The sequence below is a fragment of the Haplochromis burtoni genome, unplaced genomic scaffold, assembly GCF_018398535.1.
Source record: "Haplochromis burtoni strain Fernald_Lab_line unplaced genomic scaffold, NCSU_Asbu1 Contig_522, whole genome shotgun sequence".
Taxonomy (NCBI): domain Eukaryota; kingdom Metazoa; phylum Chordata; class Actinopteri; order Cichliformes; family Cichlidae; genus Haplochromis; species Haplochromis burtoni.
This window is the reverse complement of record NW_024582883.1, coordinates 90,099-116,262: the sequence shown is the minus strand read 5'-3', so window position 1 is coordinate 116,262 and position 26,164 is coordinate 90,099. Positions and strand designations below refer to the sequence as shown.

General features: G+C 44.1%; 1 protein-coding gene across 1 annotated transcript in view; it reads right to left on the bottom strand.

The window, feature by feature from the left end:
* Window positions 1-1,458: 1,458 nt before the first annotated feature.
* prkx (protein kinase X-linked) overlaps window positions 1,459-26,164 on the bottom strand; it is a 44,481-nt gene continuing 19,775 nt past the window's right edge. Inside the window, exons 4-8 of the mRNA XM_005947613.3 lie at window positions 24,136-24,255; window positions 19,357-19,452; window positions 10,594-10,651; window positions 6,709-6,786; window positions 1,459-5,872 (exon numbers count right to left, since the gene is read on the bottom strand). Coding sequence (XP_005947675.1) covers window positions 5,747-5,872; window positions 6,709-6,786; window positions 10,594-10,651; window positions 19,357-19,452; window positions 24,136-24,255 — 478 coding nt within the window. The 3' untranslated portion in view covers window positions 1,459-5,746. The remainder of the gene's footprint in view (window positions 5,873-6,708; window positions 6,787-10,593; window positions 10,652-19,356; window positions 19,453-24,135; window positions 24,256-26,164) is intronic.

Here is a 26,164-nt window from a genome sequence, read left to right as displayed (position 1 = left end):
ATCGCACTCCCCAGTGTAAGTACTAAAATAAGAAACGATGTACTTGAGGATCACATCCATGCACTCTGAAAACTTTGAAATACAGTATGCTGGATAATGCAAGGCAAAGGCTTTCCATTATACTGTACTAACACCTACATTAACAAAGGAAGTCAATCAGTATTCACTGTGGGCAACATTTTCTGGTCTGTCCAGCCATTTATGTGAAAAGGGAAAAACATCTCTGGACGGAGGAGGGGCCCAAGGGTACATCTGTCACCATCGTACACTCTCTGTGCATGGGACTCATGGACATTGATCAATGAGCTTTGATCAGTGGTTGTTGATCAATGGTCATGAGAATTTGCATATTAATCATCAAGAACCTGACCTCACAGCGTGTTGGTCAGATGTGTTAGTTTCAGTCATTATGCAAATGTACTGTTTATAAGACTGAAGAAGATGCTTGGATGAAACGTCCCATAATGTCAACTCAGGAAGTTACCGTGATGCTATGATTCAATAAAAAACAACAAGCAGGTAGTAGTGCAGGAGACAGCCAAACTGCTTTTGGAAATGTCCTGAGAGGAAATGAGTTTGTGCACATTTAACATTAACATATAGGGAACGCTGATGGTGGGTAGGCTTCACAGTTGATATCAGAACACAAACCAATGTACTACAAATGAGCTCGACTGGATTTCTATTAAGACTGGAGCTTTTCTTCCTTTACACTATGACAGTGTTCATGCTATGACAAATATGCCCGACAAGAAGCGTGCACACATCACACATACCAGCCGTAGCACTAGAATGTCTCCAGCTGAGATTCTGTAAGAATGGGATAATAATAAATTGCAGTACCTCGCTTCCTTTACTTTGTCTTGAATCATCGAAATGTGAACAGCCTGAAGAAAGGATGAGGGGACTATAGCGTTCGACTCTTCCCAGCACCAAAAGAAATGGCAGTTCTGTCAACATTTCTGCTGTCATCAGTCTTACTTAGAACTCTTCCAGGTAATAAGTTGCAACAGAAAATTCACACATGTAACAATCCCACATCCTTAAAGTTCACACACACTTTAACCAGACATAATGTTTTATAACATAATTGTTTTTTCAACTACTAAGAAAAATCAAATGTTATGATGCTCAGTTAAACTTTTGATGCAGTAGCACCCGTCTGTAGAAGTGACCCCTGCATTTCTCTTCTGTGGCTCAAACAAGCCTCCTGGTTTGTCCATGTTTACTTTCATGTACTGACATGTTTCAATGACCAATTTCTGTGGCATATGGGCACCTATTAATATTACTGCAGGAACGGTTAGGACCAAGGAAAAATATGGCAAGAAAACACTTATTAAACATAAAGAATCAAGTTTCAGTTCAAACGACTCCATTTAATATTTTAAATCAAACTGGAGTATGTGTGGCGGTGGTTTGGAAACGAAAACACTGACTGTGTTGTCTGCTTTGTTCTAGATGGATGCTGGTGTCTCCTGAGTGGACTGACGGTATTTTCATGAAGGCCTGGACCCGAGAAACGTCAAACAGCAATGAAGGCTTCACTTCCCAAATGTCAGATTTCCATTTTGTGAATGCAAAAGGTTTGCTTGACTACACAGGCAGACGACTAACCTTCAGAGGCTGCTGGGTGGCTGAAGGACGCCGCACAGGTGAGTGTAAAATAAACCAAGCTGGACAAAACATGCTTCTTTATAAACTCCACTTGTTTCGACAGTTTAAAACTTCACTCAGGCTTCAGAGCTAAAGGTATAACTAGAATTCATGGAAATGAAAAGGCATTGCTACGTATTGGGTAGAAAACAATGCATATTTGCACCAGAAAACATATTTCCAAGACAAAGGTTGACATTTTAAACAATATATTGCTGTGTAAGACACAATGTCCCAGGACTGGACAGAACATGTACACTCGTCGGGTAAGAAAACAAAGCTTGAAATGCAGCAGGGGTACAGCAAAGAGAAAAACCTGCGAATACAGATTAGTGTGACACTTCAGGTATTTTAAAGCATGCGGACGTTTCTATTTAGAAAAGCTACTTAACAGGACACAAAGCTCTTTGTAAAATGATGCCCATAAACAGCATAATTCAATCATACACTCTGATAAGTGTCAAGACAATAACACAGAAATGTCAACAACACATTTAAGCTCAGGTGATTACAGCACAGGCGTGTCCATAAAGGTAAGGTGTCAGGTTACAGCATGCAGTCGCCGATTCTTGAATTTTCTGGCATCGTCCTGGAGGGTGGACACTACTTTTATTGTTTAACAAGTGGACATGTTAAGATCTGCCGACTAGGAACGTCAAAGAACATGATCCTTATCATTTTAATCAAACCATTCACTGAATGGGAGCTCTGAGTTGGTTTGCAGTGGTCCTTCCCTTCAGCGGCCTAACAGAGCTGCTTCTTTATTATGTGGCTCAGGAGTTTGGGTTTTCATTCATCCATAGCTAACAGACTGTCACTGAATCACTAAGAGTCTCCTTTAAAAGGTCCACCTCAGAATTCATCCATGTGTGATAATGTTCTGGAAAACCTTCAGTAGATCTATGTGCAGTCTTACAGATGCAGTGACCTGAGTCTGAAGGATCTAAAGTTAGATTTCAGTTCACTGAAGTTAAATCTCTGATGTTTCCACTTCTCTTGAGGACTTATTCACAGGAATGAGAATTTCTCATTTATTTTAAATAAATAAATGTAAGCAAACATGCCATTTTATAACTGCAGGGGACAGGTGATGCAGGGGACAGGTGATGCAGGGGACAGGTGATGCAGGGGACAGGTGCTCTCTGCCTGACAGCAGGTCTCAGGTGCTCGAGACACTTGGATCCAATCATTTTCTTATCAGTTTATCTAATTTAGAGTTGCAATGTCTGGAGTCCACTGCAACTGACATTGGACTGATAAACAATGAATAAGTCATCTGCGATCTTGAAGAGTGGACTTTCGTCTACTTCTGTAAGGTCCTGAACCACATAACGTCGCTGTTACGACAGAAAAGCAGCTTTGTTTGTCCGTATAACACAAAAGTGCAACGAGAAAAGCTTACCATCATGAGATACATGGCTCGCCAACAGCTCCACTATTCTGGTATCCTTCTAGCTGTCTGGACTTTTGCAGACCTACGTGGACATGAGGGGGTATCTTGGCCTTATCTGACTAATGACTCTCGCTAACTCATTTCACAGGAGCTACTTTTCACCTTCAAAACGTGTTTTTAAAATGTCTTCAGGGTGTGCCACAAGCTCTGGAACAATTTGAGTTGTAAAAACAAAAACAGCAATCAGAAAAGCTACATACAAATAAATGGATGAGGAAAACCTGTGTAAAAAGGACAGTGGGTGATTGTTTCTGCAGCGAGACACAGTCCACCCAGAGTGTTTTAGACGAATTGATGCTGGAGCCAAGTATCAAAAACAAATTCCAGTCAAAGGCATTGATAGGCTAGGATGTTTCAAAGGTCCAGTAAGGTTGTGTTCAGAGCAACATCTGCACAGCGAATTAGGAAAAATAATTCCACAGTGTTTACAAAACAGGATACAGACACGAGGGACGAATGAAAAAAGGAAAATACTCTTATGTCATCCACAGAGGCAGTCCAGCGGACGGTGGATAATAATACAACCCTTCTATCATCGTATCCATCTGAACAAACATCATGGCTTCCATCAGGTTGCTCCTGCTACTTTCAACGTTTTTTTCACAACAGCCTAAAAGGTCAACTTCCAAAGTGGAGTCAGCACTTCTGAAGTCAGCCAGTGATGTTTGACAAGAGTTCAACATCCCTTCTAGTTCATCCTGGAGGTGTTCGGTAGGGTTCAGCTTCTTCACCAACCCCATCCACCCATCCTTTTATGGATGTGCACTGGAGGCAGGGAAGAAAGCTGTGCCGATTTTAGTTAGAATGAGATGGATCCAACTCATAATGAAGCATGAGGCACAAAACCCGTGATAAACAAGGTTTATTTTGGAAGGTTGATATGGTTGTGATATTCAGCAAGCAACAGTTCACAGAAATGCTAATGAATACTGACTGTACGAATGCTAAGAATGGGAACTGATAAGATCAATATCACCGATTGATTTTCACTGGCTCCGCTTTTAGAGTCATCACCTTCACTAAGCAGCACATCAACAACATTATAGTCGTTCAGAGTAATTGCATGCTGTGCGATCAGTGCTGGGGTCATTACTCAAAGATATATTAGTCAGAACACTGTTCTTAAAAGCAATGAAGTGCTTTAGTTTACTGTTCCCAGGAGAAAGTCCTTTGTGACCTGAAACTATCATCTTATAAGCATTTAATAACATGAGGCTACAGTCCCAGCACACACCAACACAAATCCCTGTCCTGACGAGGACACGCATGTGATCCTTGTCTTAGTATTTAGGTATGAACACGAAGCAAAGATGAAAACCAGCACAGAGACTTTAAGCGATCGCCGCGGTGCCTCTACTTTAGAAACATGAACAGGTGGAGATGAAGGCTTCATCGCTGGCTTCGATGCCGGTCAATGTTCAGGCTCTGACCGCTGGGCTGGCGTCAGATTCACGATGCTTTCATTTAACTCTGGGTTCTTGGCTAGCTTAGCGTTAGCACGCTGTGCTGTCTGTGTAAGCGCCTCCAAAGAGCTGATGTTGTGTTAGCGACATCATTAACAGCCGTTTCTGTCCTGACACACTTTCCTTTGTACCACTGCACTCTCACGGTTTTGTGCAATAAAGATAACTGTGCCACCTCATCGGCGCATGAACTGAAATCAGCTGACTGTAGTGCAAATGCAAGGGGATAAGCAGGGTTGATGGGCAGGCAGACTAACTATAACTGGGAACTGGTTCTTCTAGAGAATTTAGATTCGTATCCCTACCAACTGCACATTCACTCTGTACTGTGATGCACTAAATGAGGCTCTTACATAACATCCTTGGCTTTAAATAAAATACGACAACAAGAATGAAAATGAGTGAGGTGAATGAGTGAGGTGCAGCAAAGCGCCTGCAGAGCAGCTGTGGCTCTACAGTCATGGCAAAAACCTTGGGCTGTGGAGACCTAACGCAGAGATGTTACACAGCTTTACATTATTAGATGTGACAACAGTTCAGTGGTATGTTGTCTCCAACAGCACCTCACGTTCCACGTCCACTATACTTTGAACTCCATTGACACAGCACAGAATTCAAATGTGTAGCTGCGAGACATCAAACAGTGATGTAAGGCACTGTCTTTACAAGTGCTACTGGTTTCCTGTCCAAGTGTCTGACTACATATAGAATAAGTCATTAATGACTGCTGATCAGAAGACTGTTACAGTACCAGTCTGCAGTCACATTGAACATGACTACATGAACATTTTAAAAAGAGAGAAACTATAAAACACGACTATATAAAAAGACCTGATTTTTTTTCTGTTTTATACCCAGAAAGTAACAGTCTTTTGGTTTCAAATGAACCAGATATTTTTGCATATGAATGGCTCAGAGAATAAAAACAAAAAATAAAATAAACTCAAAGTAGCAGATAAATAAAAGTATAAAAAGCTAACCATGTCTTTAGTTTCATACATACACGTCACAGCATCTGTCCTTTGGAAGTTCATTATTACAGATAAGATGCAAATCCCCCAATTTGATAAATAAGTGTTTTCTCCAACAGAGTACCTGCAATAGTAGTTTTACAATGTGTGTTGTTAGTTATCCACATAAATCAATCGATTAATAAATAGACACGGCTGAGGGATCAGAAGTTTTTGAAGACCTCCAAGTCTTTCTCGGCCACGGGGGGGTCTTTTTTCCAGTCGTCCTCTGGGTAAACATCAAAGTTGGAGGTGTCGCCCTCATGGGAAACCTTAGGAACTATAGGAGGCTGGAAACAAGGAGGAGGAACGTGTTAAATGGAGGTGTGGACCTGCAGGGCAATGCTAGTGAGTATTCACATACAGGCAGTGTTCTTAATTCATCCAAAGTTTGATCCATAAACATCCGGACAGGGACACAGTTCTCTATTCAGCACTACAAAAATAGATCGCGATAACACACAGACTTAAACTCAGTTCAAAGGGTTATTCATTTCATTCCGACGTGTAGTCCCGTGAAGCCACACAGAGGCTGTAGAGCTGGATTGTTTCCTATCGTTTCCTCGTGACTGAAATCCTCTGTATTTACATTCCTGAAGCCACCTCTCGATTCAATATTGCCACATTCTTCTCCACTCAGCCAACTGAGCCAAGATTTTTTCTCTTTGCGTGGGTTTTCCCTGAATTCTGTAGTTACTGAGCTCACCACAGCATTTCGTCTGTAAAGACCGAACCAGACAGTCGATCGAGCAGTTTTCACCATGTGTCCCGTAGCTTTGGTTTTTCCACCGAGATCTCTTTGGATTGCAAACAGTTTGCAAATGCAAAGACATCATCATCATCAAAGCATTCGCCATTGAATAATTAAGAAATAGAGCAAAAACGTCCAATTACTCTATGCACCTGTAGAAACTGAAGAAAACAGGAATGTCTGCAATGTGAAAGTCCTTAAATGAAAGTCTACAATTCAATCACAGCATTATTGCATCATTCGAAACCATCGGTGTACTCGTGCACAAACACAAAATTGTGAAAATGATTCTAATGTCCAAAATGTAAGCAGATTTTTTACCATCCTGATGTGAATGTAGCTGAACAGGTGAAAAATACACCGAATCAAACCCACCTTTAGTTTCCTCAGAGGAACGGCCTCCCAGTCAATAGTTTTAAACCATCGGTGCTTTTTCACGTCGTCGGCTCCATTCTGAAACAGACAGCACGATGTGTATGTACATACAGTGCTGGGAATATGTATTTGCCCCCTTTCCTCACTTCACAGTTTTTTTGTATATTTGTCACTCTTTAATGTTCAGTCGCCTGAAATATTGTTCAAAGAAAACCAGAGTAAATGCAAAGTGCAATGTTTAAATAATGATGACAGAAAAATGCTAAACCAACCTCGCCCCGATACAGGAGATGCTCTGTATCTCATTGTACAACTGTATAGTGACAACAAAGGCATTCTAATCTATTCTACAGTAACTGTAACATTTTGTTGCACCCAGGAAATTCCAGCAGTTGTAACAAAGTAAAATGTTACAGTTACTTTATTACAAATGATGGAATTTCCTGGGTAAACGTCTCACATTCATGGCTTCTGATTTTTAAATCTTTATAGAGTTTTGAAGTGCACTACAATCACAAAAGGATGACGTTATTATTAATCCACACATTCAATATTCAAATAAAGTCAGGCATTATTAAAGTTTTGAAATGAAAACATAGGACTACACATTGTCAAAAGGAAACCGTAAATCAGCGGCACTTTTCTACTGTGAGCAGTCAAAGCGCTTTATACAACTTGCCTTATTCATCCATTCACACAATCACTGTTTTCCACGCTCCTTCAGTCCAACATTCACACTCCACTGGAGGCATCGCAGCAACTCGGGGTTACCATCTTGCTCGGAGATAATATTCGGCACGTAGACTGGAACAAACTGGGGTCGACCCACCAAATGTCCGATTAGCAGGTGACTGGCTCTACCTGAGCTACAGCCAAGTCTACACCGAGGTCATGATTACAGAAACAAACCTCCAGCAGAACCTCATTTATTTCTCTTTTTTTCAGAAAACACACCATCACCCATGGGGTTTTTTTGGATCAGAAAATTGAAATAAACTCCAAAAGTGCACCAGCAGGAACTCTGATAGGCCAGGAACAATACTCATCTCCCACTAATATGCCACATTTGACCAATCAGAGCTCCTGCTGCTGCTCTGTGCAGACTGCACTCAACTGAAATTTGATCTACTTGACTTCCTCAGCGCATGTGTCTGCGTGAGTGAGGTGAAGCCGTGCGAGTGCACTGACCCAGACGAGGCTACAGCTGGTCGGCAGTGTCGGCTGATGTCTCGACTCAACAAAGAGCAGGAGCAGGTAATCAGCATTTGATTTGTCCCTGAGCTTAAGACTGGTTTTTAATATCACACAGCTCAATTTGTCAACTTAAGATGGATGTAAAAACACATTGTGAGGCTTTTAATTTCAAAACATTGTTCAAGAACAAAATTGTCAAATCAGTAGCAAAAATATAAGAAAAAAGTTTATCCATCATTGACCAGGATTATTGGGGACTTTAATGTTTACTTGACAAACGTATCATTTTTTGGACAAAAGTAGTTCATCAGTTTCTTTGAAAGAAAAACTCTCAGTGTGTCATTATTCTAGTGCACTGTTCAACCTCCCAACATCCAAATCTGCGTTCTGTTAATGAGCGATGAGGCTGAGGAGTACTGGCAGCCACAGTCAATATCATCATGTGTGGAATTATGTGGCGTTAATCACAGAGCTCAGAGAGGCAGCTGTTTCACTGAGAGCAGCTCACAGTGTCACACTGACTTCACTGATGTTCACTGACACACTTCAGTTTGAATGGAGATCTGCACTGCGCTGCCATACTGCGTCACACTCAGTGCATTTCAATCATTTCTCCAGCGAGTTTGATAGTTAGCAAAATAATAATCATAATTTTAAAAAAATAGCATGTGTAACGTACACGTACTGGAAAATGATTTACTAGGACTCACCGATCATGCAACTGTCGTTTTCCATCAAACACTCATTAAAACAGCGACCAACAGGTATGTTAGCACAGCGGTCTCCAACCTTTTTTGCGCCACGGACCGGTTTATGCCCGACAATATTTTCATGGACCGGCCTTTAAGGTGTCGCGGATAAATACAACAAAATAAAACCGGTACCGGTACCGAAAAAAAGAAGCTTTCTTCATAACACACGTGAAAAGACCCAGGAAAACCGAGTAAACGCTAAAAACGATAACAAAATAACGCTGAAAACCGATAAAAACCCTGAAAACTATACATACAACTATATAGTTTGTATATACACTTTCAAGCACTTTTAAGCACCACATCTGAAATTCAAGCCCTTTTCAAACCTTGAAAAGACAACACTAAAATTCAAGCATTTTCAAGGATTTCAAGCACCCGTACGAACCGTGCTACTAAACTTGGACACGATACAGCCTGTAATTCTATCAAGGACTCATTAGAAAAGAGGAGGAACATATTCTTCTGCTGTGTTTATGTTCTTCATTGTGGCTGCTGCGAAGGCTTAATTGGTCGTGGTCAGGTTATTAAAAACTATTGTTGGTATTTAAATTTGTTACGGACATATGAATGCCTCAACACCTCGACTTGAACTCATGAGTTCCTAAGCTTTTAGAAGTTAATGAGAAACCCAAAGGTCACTAATTTACAGGCTAACAGTTCAGGAGCACAGCAGACGACCAGGTTTGAGGAACTCGAGCTCGTATCCAAGCGTTTACATCGTCCTTACAACTAGCACGCTGTTGATCATGAGGGTTTACATCTCTTGCACGCAACGTCCAAGAATCAAACCAACTAAATGAAGTCAGAAGGAAAATCCACGTGTTTGAACTACTAGATGCAGCTTGAAAGCAGCACCAACCACTTTCCTGGGTGTAAGCCCATCTGGCTCTGACAACCCTGCCACATCCAAAGTCACTAAGTCACTTCGCTTCTTAAATGTTTCTTTCAACTTCAGTAGGTCATCTAAACAACCCCTACATGGGCTGCAGTCAGCTGATTGACTGATTAGACATTCATGTTAACAAGCAGTTGAACAGGTCTAATGAATGCGTCACATGACCTCCTGTTGTCATAAGACACAGACACACTTCTGCCACATGGTGAGATTTATTAAAACACGCCAGTCTCAGAGTGGGATCCACCAGAACCATCAATAATGAAACAGCTGTGAGGAACGGGAGGGACATCAAATCAGACAGAAGATCAGCTAAACGAACACACGGCCAAAACTGGAGTAGATTACTCCAGAACTTCCTGGACGTTGTTGTGAGCTGGAAAAATCCCAAACAAAGGAACAGAAAAAACATCCAAGAGAGAGCGGGAAGTCTGGTCACCCAACGGAGAGTGACCAATTTCAAATAAGTCATCAATGCAGCAGCTCAAATGCACAGTAATACAATCCTGCGTAACTGACTGTAACAAACTGGACATTTCTCTGAAACGAGCTGGCGCTCATTAAGCAGAATGGCTTATAAAACCATAACTGTAAATTGCATCCATCTGTTTTAAAATCTGTGAGCATAAAAAAGAGCCGCCCTCTATTAACACTCGTGTATTATAAGAAAAAAAGAATTTCAAATGATTGTTGGTCTATGGATCGTTTCATACCTACACATCAAACCTACGTATGTTTGAAACTCTGTCTTTGTCCTCAGAACTCTCCATACTTCTGTCTGAAATAAATTCTCCAACTTGACGTTCTTCAGAAGAGTGAAGCTGCTGCTCTCACTGGAGAATATTTACATTATAATTCGGACGTATTACACATGTACTGAAAAACCACAACAACTCCAAAGACCCTTCTGCATAAGTCTATTTCTTCAGGATTACGGTGCTCCAGCCGGACCACGGGCTTGTGCTAGTCATCAACTGCCTACTCAGAGTAAGACATACAGTACCACGTGGTTACAGGAGGCAGGAAATCAAACTAACTCACCTTCATGTTGCCTAGCCGTCTGGCTCGGTCAATCACGAGAAACTTCTTTATGAGGTCTCTGAGGAGACAAAGGAAAAGTCAGTGAATCCACAGCTTCACAGTATAGTTGTACAGCACTGTCTCTGTGGGACACAACCACTCATGTCTTTCCAGCACTGTCACAATGACAAATATCTCCTCATTAAAGGGTGACTGACGGCCTATTACAGGTGACAAAGTGAGGTGTGTCCATCTGACAATCTCCAACTGAAGCAACTGAGAACATTTTTCAGCAACACCTTCATCAGACTATAAATCAGAACGTGTGCTATAAACATCCACAGGTTTTCTCTCACAGGTGGCTGTAGCTCAGGAGGCGGAGCAGGTCACCTACTGATCGGAAGGTTGGAGGTTCGATCCCAGGCTCCTCCAGTCTGCATGCCAAGTATCCTTGGACAAGATACCAACCCCAAGCTGCTCTCCGATGCATCCATCGGAGTGTGAGTGTGGTTAGAAAGCACTCAGTATAGCGGTGGTGTGACCGGGTGAATGTGGCGTGTTGCATAGAGCGCTTTGAGCACTCCTGCAGAGTAGAAAAGCGCTCTATAAGAATCGGTCCATTTAAAGCGCGATACCTGCCGATGAACAGAAAGCTAACATATCTCAGATCCAACCATCTGCTAGCAGGCTGATAATTACGACAGCTGGATGCTGACAAGTCGACTATTTCTCATTTGTGACTGAGTCACACTGTGTCTGAACTGTGGGAATGACACTTAACAAAGAAATATTTTGATTTAATGGGGATACTTATGGCATCATGGACTTCCAAAAGGAAAACAATTAAAGACACTTTAGACTGTTTCTGCGTTTCCATGTAAGCATCCACACAGACAATGGCTGTTCAAAGTCACTCCAAGAGGACGTTTTACAGGAAAACGTCAAAACAGCGGAACCCCGACTGACGAAATTAATTCGTTCCCGAGGGTCTTTCGTAAGTCGAAGCACCCATCGCGCCTTTTGAGTGAACGATAGGCTATAGGCTAAGAGCTAACAGCGAAGCGCAAGTACGAAAGCCAAGGGGTTGTCACATGATTCGGAAGGCATTGTGGGCTCAGCCAATCAGAGCCAGCGGATTTCGTAACACGGGCAGAAATATTGCCGTTCAGCGCCTTCGTAACTTGAATTTTTCGTCAGTCGGGGTTCCACTGTATATCCAAGAATTCATGTAGGTAGAACGAACTTTAATAGGAACTGTGAGCGAAGACACTGAGGTAGAGGAGAATCCTTCAGGTCCGATCAATGAGCTCCTAACAAGTCCTAAGGTAGCAGCTCATTTTAATACTCGTTTCCTCTTGTGCTGGGACATTTCTCCAGTCTGTCTGCTTGTCTACATTCAACAGCAGCTGCTGGAGAGACGGCGGGTGTCCCTCTGTGCGGCCTGTCACAGTTTGATGGATGGGACACTGTGGTGTGGACTGTGTAAGAAAGATATTCATAATTGTGGGAATATTAAAAATCGCTTCCTCTGTTGGCTGCTAGATAGATGGCTTAAGAGTGGGAAGCTGTGACTTTGCTGAATTATCAGTGGAAGCTGGGACCTCTCCACAGTCACTGCATTAGAACTTAGTGACACACACTCCCACCCAGAGTGCCTGTAATCATTCCTGCTCCTCAGGCTGTTGTGATGGGTGTTGTGCACTGGGTGGGGAACCAGTCTAAAAAGGCCAGGTGTGTCATCAGTGACTGCAGATCCACCCAAAGTGCCTCTTTAACCACAGGGACCCTGCAGGGACCCTCAGGAAACGGCCCCAACAGCCGTTTGAAGTTTTACACTGAGTCATGTTAGTGTGTCAGTCAGCCTCAGTATGGATACGAGAATTCTCTGACTGGCCACATCCTGCAAACAGGTCCACCTGCAGGCCTTTTTTGAGCAGCTGTACCACCATCATGCATATATCTGCATATCCAATAAGTACTGAAGTACATATTGGGGTGGTTGTGGGTCAGGAGGTGGAGGAGGTGGCCTTCTAATCAGAGGGGGTGTGAGTCGACCTGTGGCAGCTCCAGTCTGCATGCCAAAGGGAAGGATGCTAACCCGGGGTTGCTCCCGATGCGTTCACTGGAGCACGACTGTGCATGAATGTTACACAGAAAGCACTTATAGAAAAAGTGCTTCCATGAATGTGTGTGAGTGAGGCTCGCGAGAAAGCACAAAGAACAACATCCAGTCAACAGAGTAACACAACAATAAGCACGATTCCTAAGGTACACACAACGAGTCAACATGTTTCTATGTTACATAAAGTTTAAAGACATTTCTAAAGTTTAAATGAACATCCTGAGCGATGAACTCTTCTGCTCCAGGAGTCACAGCGTATGATGGGTTTACTGTCAGCGATCACAACTTACTCCAGTTTCTAGTGTTTCATAAATTACAATTGTTTCCACAATGTCAGTGTTCTTAGCAAAGTCTCACTGTACAGATGTTTTCCACTGTAAACACATTCATGCAGTGTTTCTTTCTACTTTCACTCTGACAGAAGCATCAACCTTCCAACTACATGGCCTGTTCTACCTAAATAACATTCACAGCCACTCCTGTGGTTAACGATAAAGACCAACATTGGCAGACCGATTGCTGGGTTGTGTGTCTGATCCCCTGCATGATGCCCACATCTTACTTGACATAGAAATCCAGATGACGTGGGAATTCCAGCTTTGCAGCCAGAATCTTCTGATAGATTCCAAATGGATTGTCATCAAAGAAAGGTGGATACCTGTGGAAAGACAGAAACGTCAGCCCAGCCTGCTCATCTGAAGCTACAGACACACACTGACACACAATCACAATTCAGGATCATGATGCAAGGAACAGGTAACAGAGGCAGGAGCTAAAAGGCTCGCGCTCACCCGAGTCAACCTATGAACGAACGTGTGAGCGGTCACCATTCTGGTGCAGACAGTGCAGTCTTTGTCCACAGCTGATGATTGTGTGTGTGTCTGTGTGTACGCGCCCTCTACCATCCATCCACTGAATGCTTTCCCAGCTCTCAATTCTTCTTTTGGCCTGGACAAGTCATCACCCACAAATTACATAATGGCAGCTGCCTCTAAAGACATTGCACACGGAGCAGCGAGGCACATAATAACACAGTTTGTCACACCCTGCTTGTGTTCCCAGTGAAAAGTTGCAGCCATAAAACGGTTGGATGTGGGGCCTGTGGGAGCTGCAGTCTCTCTGAAACTGATGCTGTCACAGCTGAGGAATTTAGGTCAGATCGAGAATGCAAGTCATCCACCTCAAAACAGCAAAGGCCTGACTGCAGTGTGTCCAACATCCATTTACCCTGTGTGAAGATCAAGCTTCACACACGACTATGCTGCGCTCCACCGACAAGCTTCTTCAGTTCTAAAGACGTCTTCAAGCAACTTAAAGGAGTCCAGCTGCTTTCTTTCCAAGCTGCTTAGACGACATGACCTGGATGACTGAGGACCTACACAGTTACACACACATGTACTGGTTGTTTGAAGCCAATATACACATACTACATATGTATATGCTTTTCTGTAGATTAGTAGAATGACAATCTTCTCATTAAATATCCTTTTGTTGTTCATTGGCATTTTGACATAATTTGGCTTTTGAATGAAAAATAAAATTCCCGGCTCGCCCCGGGAGCTTGAGGGTCCTGCGCAGTGTCTTAGCTGTTCCCAGGACTGCGCTCTTCTGGATACAGATCTCCGATGTTGTTCCCGGGATCTGCTGGAGCCGCTCGCCTAGTTTGGGAGTCTCTGCACACAGTCCCACAGGATCTTAGCTCGGTCATTCTCCACCACCCTTGGGGGCATCTCTCATTTTGACCTCGGGACTTCCAGGCTGCATTCGGCACAGATGTTCCTGTACACTATGCCGGCCACTTGGATATGATGCCCCCTGCACGCCCTGCCTGCTGGCATCTTGCACCCTGCTGCTATGTGCTGGATTAGGGCTGGGTTTTGATGATCGATTTATCGATTAAAATAGATTCTGGCTTGGATAACGTGATATCGATTCATCAAAATCCTGAATCGATTTTTAAATATAAATTTATTTTGGCGGAAACGCCAGAATCTCAGGTTAAAGCTCACAAAATTTCTACAACCACCAAACAGCTGAAACAGTGACTGAGAGCAGGAGCACGGACTCTGCAGAGACGTGAACACAAAGCTCGACCCGCCGACGGCTCAGGATCAGTGAGATGTGACTTTCTCGCCGACGGCACGGACACGGTCGGGGCTGAAAGCTCGCTGATCCTGATGTGTCGGCGGGTCGAGCTTTGTGTTCACGTCCTTTTTGTGCTGATTCTGAAGCTGCAGGTTTCCCAACAATATTGACCGAACCAGCAGCAAAAGAAGATCCAAACTACGCTTCACATAAACATCGTCATGGATTCACTCTGACTTTTGCTGTTTTGCTTCCACCACAACACTTCATGCATCTCTCTCTCTGCATCTGTGCTGCCATGATTAGTGCCTCTGTGCTGTCTTTCAGTCCAGCTTTGTCCAGCCTCTGGTAGGATTTCTGGATATCAGCCACCTCCTCTATCTGCCGGTGGTACATACCGTGCAGGGCCCTGTCCTTCCATGATGGTTCCTCCTCTTCCTCGGGTCTCTGCTGCCTGAGGTACTCCCTAAGCATGCCGTCATGTTTGGCCATCTTCCTGATGTACTCGCAGATGTTCGTTGTCTCATCCTGGACCGTGCTGCTGACGCTCTCCAGTCCCCGGCCTCCTTCCTTCCACTTAGCCTACAGCCTCAGGCTGCTGGACGTGGGGGGAAAGCTTTCCTGGCAGCCTCTTCATGGTTAATGTACACATTACTTATTAGCGCTGCAAAATAGAGCCTCTGCTGATTGCAAGGGAACGTTACAATAAAGAAGAATTCTCCAGAAACCAGTTGCATCCACAAAGCTAACCAATGTGGGGAGATCATGGGCTTTTCTAAAGTAAGATCCTGTCCTTGTAAAATGCCCTCGAATGAGATTTCATGTCAGCTTCATGAAACAGCCTCAGGGGAACCTCTGAGGTGTTCATTCAATTACTAGAAAGCCTGAAGAATCACTAAATGATCATGCATCGTAGGTTTGTTCCAGCATTTTCAAATCAGATTGTATTGACGGCTGCAGTGTGGAGGAACTGGAGTCCAGACCAGCAAGTGTCCCCTCCAGCAGCTCCATGTAACCACCAGGCTGATGCTCTGCTGAGCTGAGGTGGAAAATCAGGTACTGCAGAAAAGTAAGTTGTAGAAGAAATGAGGTTTCATATACACGGCCACATGTACTGCAACTGCAAATACAAAAAGGGTACTGGTTTCCATTAAGGACAGGAATATGGGCCCAGAAGGAAAATTATAAGGGAGACTTTCCCCCTCATCCTTGACTTGATGTGTTTCCTACACATGCTTTGGCCCAAAGCAGGATGATCTACTGATGCCGAGTTCTCAAAAACAGCTGCTGCATTCTTTGGTGGAGACGTGTGACAAACAGCTTCACGGCGATGCTGAATGAAGAGTCTTTGTCCGACTGTGGAAGTGTCCCTCTGCTGGGAGCAGCACAGCCTGCAGCTTTTCCCACATACACCAACACTTCAACGCCTGCTCACACTCATACTTGGAAAAAGGTCACATTCCTTCCACCAATTCAAAGCCATGGAGCTTTTCCCAGCAAAACACAGAACCTAGATGGAGGAGGAGGACAGGCCAGGCTCACAGAAAGGTGGCATTTCAGTGCAAGTGGAGGAGGGCGCTCCACGGGGTTCAGCGTGATTGATGTAAGAGCGTTATGTAGAGTCTGGACAGGTGTCAGTGGCACATCAAGGGTCAATATGAAACTCTGTGAAAGCTTTTTTCCTTTCAGACTGGAATGTGTCCGAGTCACTGCTTCGTGTGTCCCTCCAGACAGACGGTCTGAAGATTTTGCACTGAGAGACACAGAGTCCACAGTTTAACTCTTTCTTCCACCCTCAGGCAGTTTTTACACATTTGTGTTAAGCCCCGCCCCCCCGTCACTGAGGGACATTTCAGTTAAGATCCTCTTTCCTCCGTTTTGCTTAGTTGCAGAACAGAAAGTGATGCAGTGTGGGATGCACAAACAGACGACTCTGAGGAAGCCTAAATCCACAGAAACACTGTGGGAAGTTCTCACCGATGCTAAACCAGCTACTCGCCAGTTGGCTTGAAAACCTGTTTTTCTGTCTTCACTCATTTTGTGGCAACGACAAAGTACTCCTGCCATTACTTTCAAAGGGTCTCTGGCATGTTGTAGTGCTTCCACCCTTTGCACAGTGCTGTACATAATGCAACATGCACTGTGCAGTGAAATCATTGCTGGATTAATGTCTCTGAAACAAGCCAATCACAGCCTTCAGCACTGCTGGAATGCCACAGACGAATGGAAATCCTTATTGTTTGTGAGCACATGAGAACAAACAGAGGTGCTTTCTATAAGGATCAGTGCTGTTGTTCTTCCTGTGCTACAATGAGGCCCATTCACAGATTGATTTGTCCCAGCTCTACAGCCTCTAATAATGACAAGATTTCCCAGCACGAGACAATAACAGCAGTAATGCAGGTCTCTCCTGGAAACGAGATTTTTACCTGTAAAAACAAAGGACTAATAAGTCAAAGTACGATTAACTGAATAATTCTTCTGCTCCATGAACACAAACCACTGCAGTGCTCTGCTCTCTCCGTGCTGCTTTATGTCTACCCAAAAGCTTATTTCAGGCATGTGAGGGAGACCTCGGTGGTTGTCAGTGTGTACCTGCCTTATTGTGTGTATCTGCAGATATTTCTCTGAGCTGTCAGACTGTAGATTTCAGCACGTCTCCCTCCACATATCAGCCGTGGCCTTGGGCCTGACTTTAACCTCCTAAGACCCAAAATCTTCCACAGGATACATTTTGAATCTCTTTGATATTTGGGCTGATTGATTGTCCTGATGAATGTAAAAACAAAGAATTACCAGATTTTTTTCTACCTTATTTTTGTTTCTAAGAAAAATGAGAGCCACATATGAAGATGTTCGTTTAAAATGTTGATAGAACAGTAGCAGCATAACGTCCTCGTCAGTGGACATCAGGCCCTTGTAGAGCAAAAGTGAGTATTTTGGTCTAAATAACCCAAAATGTGATGCCCACATATGTGGACGCAGGTCCTAGGAGGTTAAAGGTCAAACAAGTTCGACTGACTGCCTTTTACAAAATGAAGGAGTGCAGATTTACCCCAGTCGGTCTAATGGAGGAGAGTGCCCTCTAGTGTTTACAGCAGGTGTAGCGATGTTTACCATAGACTGCACCACTTACCCAGCCAGCATTTCAAAGATGAGGATGCCCAGAGCCCACCAGTCCACTGCCCGGCCGTGACCTTTGCTTTGGATGACTTCAGGGGCCAGATACTCAGGAGTCCCACACAGAGTCCAGGTCCTGATTGCCAGAGAGGACATCAAATATTTATTCCATCTCCTGCTTCTTCAATCCAAACCTGCTTGTGTGACAGCTGAGTTATTATGAATGACAGGTTTCATTGTAATTTTCTTTCTGTCAAAGTTATTGATTCTTTCTGATAGGTTTGTAGCATAAACCTATTCGCTGGAACGTTAAGGCCAATCTGCTACACAGCAAAAAGCAAGACTCAAGGCACCAAAGTTCTCTGGTTACTCATGCATGAGGGAGACCTGGCTGGAGCCAAGCGTCGTTCCACCACTTGACCTCTGTCAGACTCTCAGCCAGGCTCCCCATAGCACTCCTTTTATTGTAGTTAGATGAATATGCATAGGGTCATTAACATATAGCATCTTACATAGGTATACATGTAAACAAAGAATACTGTGTGTGTGTGTGTGTGAGTTTGCTTGTGTCAAAATTGGGGACTTCTGTCAGCTCACACACCAGTCAATTGGGGACACCTCTACCTTTGGGGACCAAAACCACCGTCCCCAATTAGATTTACCTCTAACAACGTTCAGCATGCTCTAAAACATATTTTAATCCAAAAATCTCACCTGTCATTCATGCATATATCTGCATATCCAATAAGTACTGAAGTACATATTGGGGTGGTTGTGGGTCAGGAGGTGGAGGAGGTGGCCTTCTAATCAGAGGGGGTGTGAGTCGACCTGTGGCAGCTCCAGTCTGCATGCCAAAGGGAAGGATGCTAACCCGGGGTTGCTCCCGATGCGTTCACTGGAGCACGACTGTGCATGAATGTTACACAGAAAGCACTTATAGAAAAAGTGCTTCCATGAATGTGTGTGAGTGAGGCTCGCGAGAAAGCACAAAGAACAACATCCAGTCAACAGAGTAACACAACAATAAGCACGATTCCTAAGGTACACACAACGAGTCAACATGTTTCTATGTTACATAAAGTTTAAAGACATTTCTAAAGTTTAAATGAACATCCTGAGCGATGAACTCTTCTGCTCCAGGAGTCACAGCGTATGATGGGTTTACTGTCAGCGATCACAACTTACTCCAGTTTCTAGTGTTTCATAAATTACAATTGTTTCCACAATGTCAGTGTTCTTAGCAAAGTCTCACTGTACAGATGTTTTCCACTGTAAACACATTCATGCAGTGTTTCTTTCTACTTTCACTCTGACAGAAGCATCAACCTTCCAACTACATGGCCTGTTCTACCTAAATAACATTCACAGCCACTCCTGTGGTTAACGATAAAGACCAACATTGGCAGACCGATTGCTGGGTTGTGTGTCTGATCCCCTGCATGATGCCCACATCTTACTTGACATAGAAATCCAGATGACGTGGGAATTCCAGCTTTGCAGCCAGAATCTTCTGATAGATTCCAAATGGATTGTCATCAAAGAAAGGTGGATACCTGTGGAAAGACAGAAACGTCAGCCCAGCCTGCTCATGTGAAGCTACAGACACACACTGACACACAATCACAATTCAGGATCATGATGCAAGGAACAGGTAACAGAGGCAGGAGCTAAAAGGCTCGCGCTCACCCGAGTCAACCTATGAACGAACGTGTGAGCGGTCACCATTCTGGTGCAGACAGTGCAGTCTTTGTCCACAGCTGATGATTGTGTGTGTGTCTGTGTGTACGCGCCCTCTACCATCCATCCACTGAATGCTTTCCCAGCTCTCAATTCTTCTTTTGGCCTGGACAAGTCATCACCCACAAATTACATAATGGCAGCTGCCTCTAAAGACATTGCACACGGAGCAGCGAGGCACATAATAACACAGTTTGTCACACCCTGCTTGTGTTCCCAGTGAAAAGTTGCAGCCATAAAACGGTTGGATGTGGGGCCTGTGGGAGCTGCAGTCTCTCTGAAACTGATGCTGTCACAGCTGAGGAATTTAGGTCAGATCGAGAATGCAAGTCATCCACCTCAAAACAGCAAAGGCCTGACTGCAGTGTGTCCAACATCCATTTACCCTGTGTGAAGATCAAGCTTCACACACGACTATGCTGCGCTCCACCGACAAGCTTCTTCAGTTCTAAAGACGTCTTCAAGCAACTTAAAGGAGTCCAGCTGCTTTCTTTCCAAGCTGCTTAGACGACATGACCTGGATGACTGAGGACCTACACAGTTACACACACATGTACTGGTTGTTTGAAGCCAATATACACATACTACATATGTATATGATTTTCTGTAGATTAGTAGAATGACAATCTTCTCATTAAATATCCTTTTGTTGTTCATTGGCATTTTGACATAATTTGGCTTTGAATGAAAAATAAAATTCCCGGCTCGCCCCGGGAGCTTGAGGGTCCTGCGCAGTGTCTTAGCTGTTCCCAGGACTGCGCTCTTCTGGATACAGATCTCCGATGTTGTTCCCGGGATCTGCTGGAGCCGCTCGCCTAGTTTGGGAGTCTCTGCACACAGTCCCACAGGATCTTAGCTCGGTCATTCTCCACCACCCTTGGGGGCATCTCTCATTTTGACCTCGGGACTTCCAGGCTGCATTCGGCACAGATGTTCCTGTACACTATGCCGGCCACTTGGATATGATGCTCCCTGCACGCCCTGCCTGCTGGCATCTTGCACCCTGCTGCTATGTGCTGGATTAGGGCTGGGTTTTGATGATCGATTTATCGATTAAAATAGATTCTGGCTTGGATAACGTGATATCGATTCATCAAAATCCTGAATCGATTTTTAAATATAAATTTATTTTGGCGGAAACGCCAGAATCTCAGGTTAAACCTCACAAAATTTCACAACCACCAAACAGCTAAACAGTAAATGAGAGCAGGAACACGGATCTGCAGAGACGTGAACACAAAGCGACCCGCCGACGGCTCAGGATCAGTGAGATGTGACTTTCTCGCCGACGGCACGGACACGGTCGGGGCTGAAAGCTCGCTGATCCTGATGTGTCGGCGGGTCGAGCTTTGTGTTCACGTCCTTTTTGTGCTGATTCTGAAGCTGCAGGTTTGATCTCTCTCCAAACAATATTGACTGAACCAGCAGCCAAAGAAGATCCAAACTACGCTTCACATAAACATCGTCATGGATTCACTCTGACTTTTGCTGTTTTGCTTCCACCACACCACTTCATGCATCTCTCTCTCTGCATCTGTGCTGCCATGATTAGTGCCTCTGTGCTGTCTTTCAGTCCAGCTTTGTCCAGCCTCTGGTAGGATTTCTGGATATCAGCTCTATCTGCCGGTGGTACATACCGTGCAGGGCCCTGTCCTTCTGCCATGATTAGTGCCTCTGTGCTGTCTTTCAGTCCAGCTTTGTCCAGCCTCTGGTAGGATTTCTGGATATCAGCCACCTCCTCTATCTGCCGGTGGTACATACCGTGCAGGGCCCTGTCCTTCCATGATGGTTCCTCCTCTTCCTCGGGTCTCTGCTGCCTGAGGTACTCCCTAAGCATGCCGTCATGTTTGGCCATCTTCCTGATGTACTCGCAGATGTTCGTTGTCTCATCCTGGACCGTGCTGCTGACGCTCTCCAGTCCCCGGCCTCCTTCCTTCCACTTAGCCTACAGCCTCAGGCTGCTGGACGTGGGGGGAAAGCTTTCCTGGCAGCCTCTTCATGGTTAATGTACACATTACTTATTAGCGCTGCAAAATAGAGCCTCTGCTGATTGCAAGGGAACGTTACAATAAAGAAGAATTCTCCAGAAACCAGTTGCATCCACAAAGCTAACCAATGTGGGGAGATCATGGGCTTTTCTAAAGTAAGATCCTGTCCTTGTAAAATGCCCTCGAATGAGATTTTATGTCAGCTTCATGAAACAGCCTCAGGGGAACCTCTGAGGTGTTCATTCAATTACTAGAAAGCCTGAAGAATCACTAAATGATCATGCATCGTAGGTTTGTTCCAGCATTTTCAAATCAGATTGTATTGACGGCTGCAGTGTGGAGGAACTGGAGTCCAGACCAGCAAGTGTCCCCTCCAGCAGCTCCATGTAACCACCAGGCTGATGCTCTGCTGAGCTGAGGTGGAAAATCAGGTACTGCAGAAAAGTAAGTTGTAGAAGAAATGAGGTTTCATATACACGGCCACATGTACTGCAACTGCAAATACAAAAAGGGTACTGGTTTCCATTAAGGACAGGAATATGGGCCCAGAAGGAAAATTATAAGGGAGACTTTCCCCCTCATCCTTGACTTGATGTGTTTCCTACACATGCTTTGGCCCAAAGCAGGATGATCTACTGATGCTGAGTTCTCAAAAACAGCTGCTGCATTCTTTGGTGGAGACGTGTGACAAACAGCTTCACGGCGATGCTGAATGAAGAGTCTTTGTCCGACTGTGGAAGTGTCCCTCTGCTGGGAGCAGCACAGCCTGCAGCTTTTCCCACATACACCAACACTTCAACGCCTGCTCACACTCATACTTGGAAAAAGGTCACATTCCTTCCACCAATTCAAAGCCATGGAGCTTTTCCCAGCAAAACACAGAACCTAGATGGAGGAGGAGGACAGGCCAGGCTCACAGAAAGGTGGCATTTCAGTGCAAGTGGAGGAGGGCGCTCCACGGGGTTCAGCGTGATTGATGTAAGAGCGTTATGTAGAGTCTGGACAGGTGTCAGTGGCACATCAAGGGTCAATATGAAACTCTGTGAAAGCTTTTTTCCTTTCAGACTGGAATGTGTCCGAGTCACTGCTTCGTGTGTCCCTCCAGACAGACGGTCTGAAGATTTTGCACTGAGAGACACAGAGTCCACAGTTTAACTCTTTCTTCCACCCTCAGGCAGTTTTTACACATTTGTGTTAAGCCCCGCCCCCCTGTCACTGAGGGACATTTCAGTTAAGATCCTCTTTCCTCCGTTTTGCTTAGTTGCAGAACAGAAAGTGATGCAGTGTGGGATGCACAAACAGACGACTCTGAGGAAGCCTAAATCCACAGAAACACTGTGGGAAGTTCTCACCGATGCTAAACCAGCTACTCGCCGGTTGGCTTGAAAACCTGTTTTTCTGTCTTCACTCATTTTGTGGCAACGACAAAGTACTCCTGCCATTACTTTCAAAGGGTCTCTGGCATGTTGTAGTGCTTCCACCCTTTGCACAGTGCTGTACATAATGCAACATGCACTGTGCAGTGAAATCATTGCTGGATTAATGTCTCTGAAACAAGCCAATCACAGCCTTCAGCACTGCTGGAATGCCACAGACGAATGGAAATCCTTATTGTTTGTGAGCACATGAGAACAAACAGAGGTGCTTTCTATAAGGATCAGTGCTGTTGTTCTTCCTGTGCTACAATGAGGCCCATTCACAGATTGATTTGTCCCAGCTCTACAGCCTCTAATAATGACAAGATTTCCCAGCACGAGACAATAACAGCAGTAATGCAGGTCTCTCCTGGAAATGAGATTTTTACCTGTAAAAACAAAGGACTAATAAGTCAAAGTACGATTAACTGAATAATTCTTCTGCTCCATGAACACAAACCACTGCAGTGCTCTGCTCTCTCCGTGCTGCTTTATGTCTACCCAAAAGCTTATTTCAGGCATGTGAGGGAGACCTCGGTGGTTGTCAGTGTGTACCTGCCTTATTGTGTGTATCTGCAGATATTTCTCTGAGCTGTCAGACTGTAGATTTCAGCACGTCTCCCTCCACATATCAGCCGTGGCCTTGGGCCTGACTTTAACCTCCTAAGACCCAAAATCTTCCACAGGATACATTTTGAATCTCTTTGATATTTGGGCTGATTGATTGTCCTGATGAATGTAAAAACAAAGAATTACCAGATTTTTTTCTACCTTATTTTTGTTTCTAAGAAAAATGAGAGCCACATATGAAGATGTTCGTTTAAAATGTTGATAGAACAGTAGCAGCATAACGTCCTCGTCAGTGGACATCAGGCCCTTGTAGAGCAAAAGTGAGTATTTTGGTCTAAATAACCCAAAATGTGATGCCCACATATGTGGACGCAGGTCCTAGGAGGTTAAAGGTCAAACAAGTTCGACTGACTGCCTTTTACAAAATGAAGGAGTGCAGATTTACCCCAGTCGGTCTAATGGAGGAGAGTGCCCTCTAGTGTTTACAGCAGGTGTAGCGATGTTTACCATAGACTGCACCACTTACCCAGCCAGCATTTCAAAGATGAGGATGCCCAGAGCCCACCAGTCCACTGCCCGGCCGTGACCTTTGCTTTGGATGACTTCAGGGGCCAGATACTCAGGAGTCCCACACAGAGTCCAGGTCCTGATTGCCAGAGAGGACATCAAATATTTATTCCATCTCCTGCTTCTTCAATCCAAACCTGCTTGTGTGACAGCTGAGTTATTATGAATGACAGGTTTCATTGTAATTTTCTTTCTGTCAAAGTTATTGATTCTTTCTGATAGGTTTGTAGCATAAACCTATTCGCTGGAACGTTAAGGACAATCTGCTACACAGCAAAAAGCAAGACTCAAGGCACCAAAGTTCTCTGGTTACTCATGCATGAGGGAGACCTGGCTGGAGCCAAGCGTCGTTCCACCACTTGACCTCTGTCAGACTCTCAGCCAGGCTCCCCATAGCACTCCTTTTATTGTGGTTACATGAATATGCATAGGGTCATTAACATATAGCATCTTACATAGGTATACATGTAACAAAGAATACTGTGTGTGTGTGTGTGTGTGTGTGTGTGTGTGTGTGTGTGTGTGTGTGTGTGTGTGTGTGTGTGTGTGTTGTTGACTGCTGATCAAAGGGTCAATACATCCTCCTTGGTCAGGAAGAGGGTAGCCTCCCCCTCACCCTAGATGGTTCATCCTAGATAACACGGTGAGGAAGTCCTGCAGTTCATCTAAACAAAGAACACTTAGACTAGAACAGACGCAACTACGTTGATCCTCCTAAAACAATTAAGACAGATGCGACCTCTTCCCATGCTCCCAGGATGTAGGTGTGCATTCTAGTGAATACACACAAAGCCTTTGTAGCCTGTTAAAGATCACACAACCTATCACTACACAATTGATTATACACCTCTAAGCATATATGGTTAAATGTTTCCTAATACAAATGACAATAATAAAATCTAAACCCAACACTTTCCATATAACTAGCAGAGTAAGAACAGCTTTGGTGTGAAATGGCTTCATGTTCAGATCATAAATGAATGTTTTTAATTCATTCAGTGGCTAAACTGGCCACAGAAGACCAACGTGAGCCTTTTTATGATGAAGGATTTCAGGTGATTCTAACATCCTTCTCAGTTGTATTTGCATCCCCACGATGCTTCTGCAGTTGGTCCAGAGACGAGATGCAAACACAAACAGTTCTGTGATCCCGTTATCATTTCTTTGTAACCTTTACGTTCCACACCGCTAACGTGATCTGCACTTGCATTCTGGCCCAGCTGTGTCATCTTCAGTATTACCACGAGGATGTGGGGCCTCAGTGTGGACGTGGGAAGAGTAATGGATCGATGTCTGCCTGAGTGTAATGTGGGCGGGCATAGGGCTGTTTGCTATAACCATGCATATCTGATGACGATATAAAAACGTCTATCGTTTCATTTTACGCTGTCGTTTGTTTCGTGGTGTCGCAAAATAAACTGTTTACGGCAATATTTGTTCATGTTCTGATGTCACTGTAGGGCTGTATTCATTTCTTAAACTTCCTTTCTCTTATATTTAATATAACCACACTACGGACGGACAAGCGCCTGTTTTTATGCGTGTCGTTAGCAACAACGACGGTAAAACCATCGCGTGTCCGCTTGTTTATGTTCCACATAAACCTTTCACAATAAAGCTCAAGATCCTGTTGAGACTTTTCAAAATAAACTGAATCACGTGAAGAGCAGATTATTTACAGATGAGAAGTAAAAAAGAGCCGCCAGGTGCTAAAAAATAAAGCTTAGACTCAAACGTTAGAACAGGCTTTTCCCCGCAGCACGCCGTGTAATAAGTACTCACAAAGAAAACGGCGCCGTTACAACTTATGTCTAAAATGTATCGTTTCATGCATCGTTAAAACACTCGACTCCAGCTACACGACGCGCAGCTGGAAACACTTCACACAAGTCGAGCTGCCCGAGATTCACAGACTTTACAAAAATGTTACATTTGTGTGATTTATATCGTTATCGGACGATAGATGTCTGATATCGGGACATGAGGTC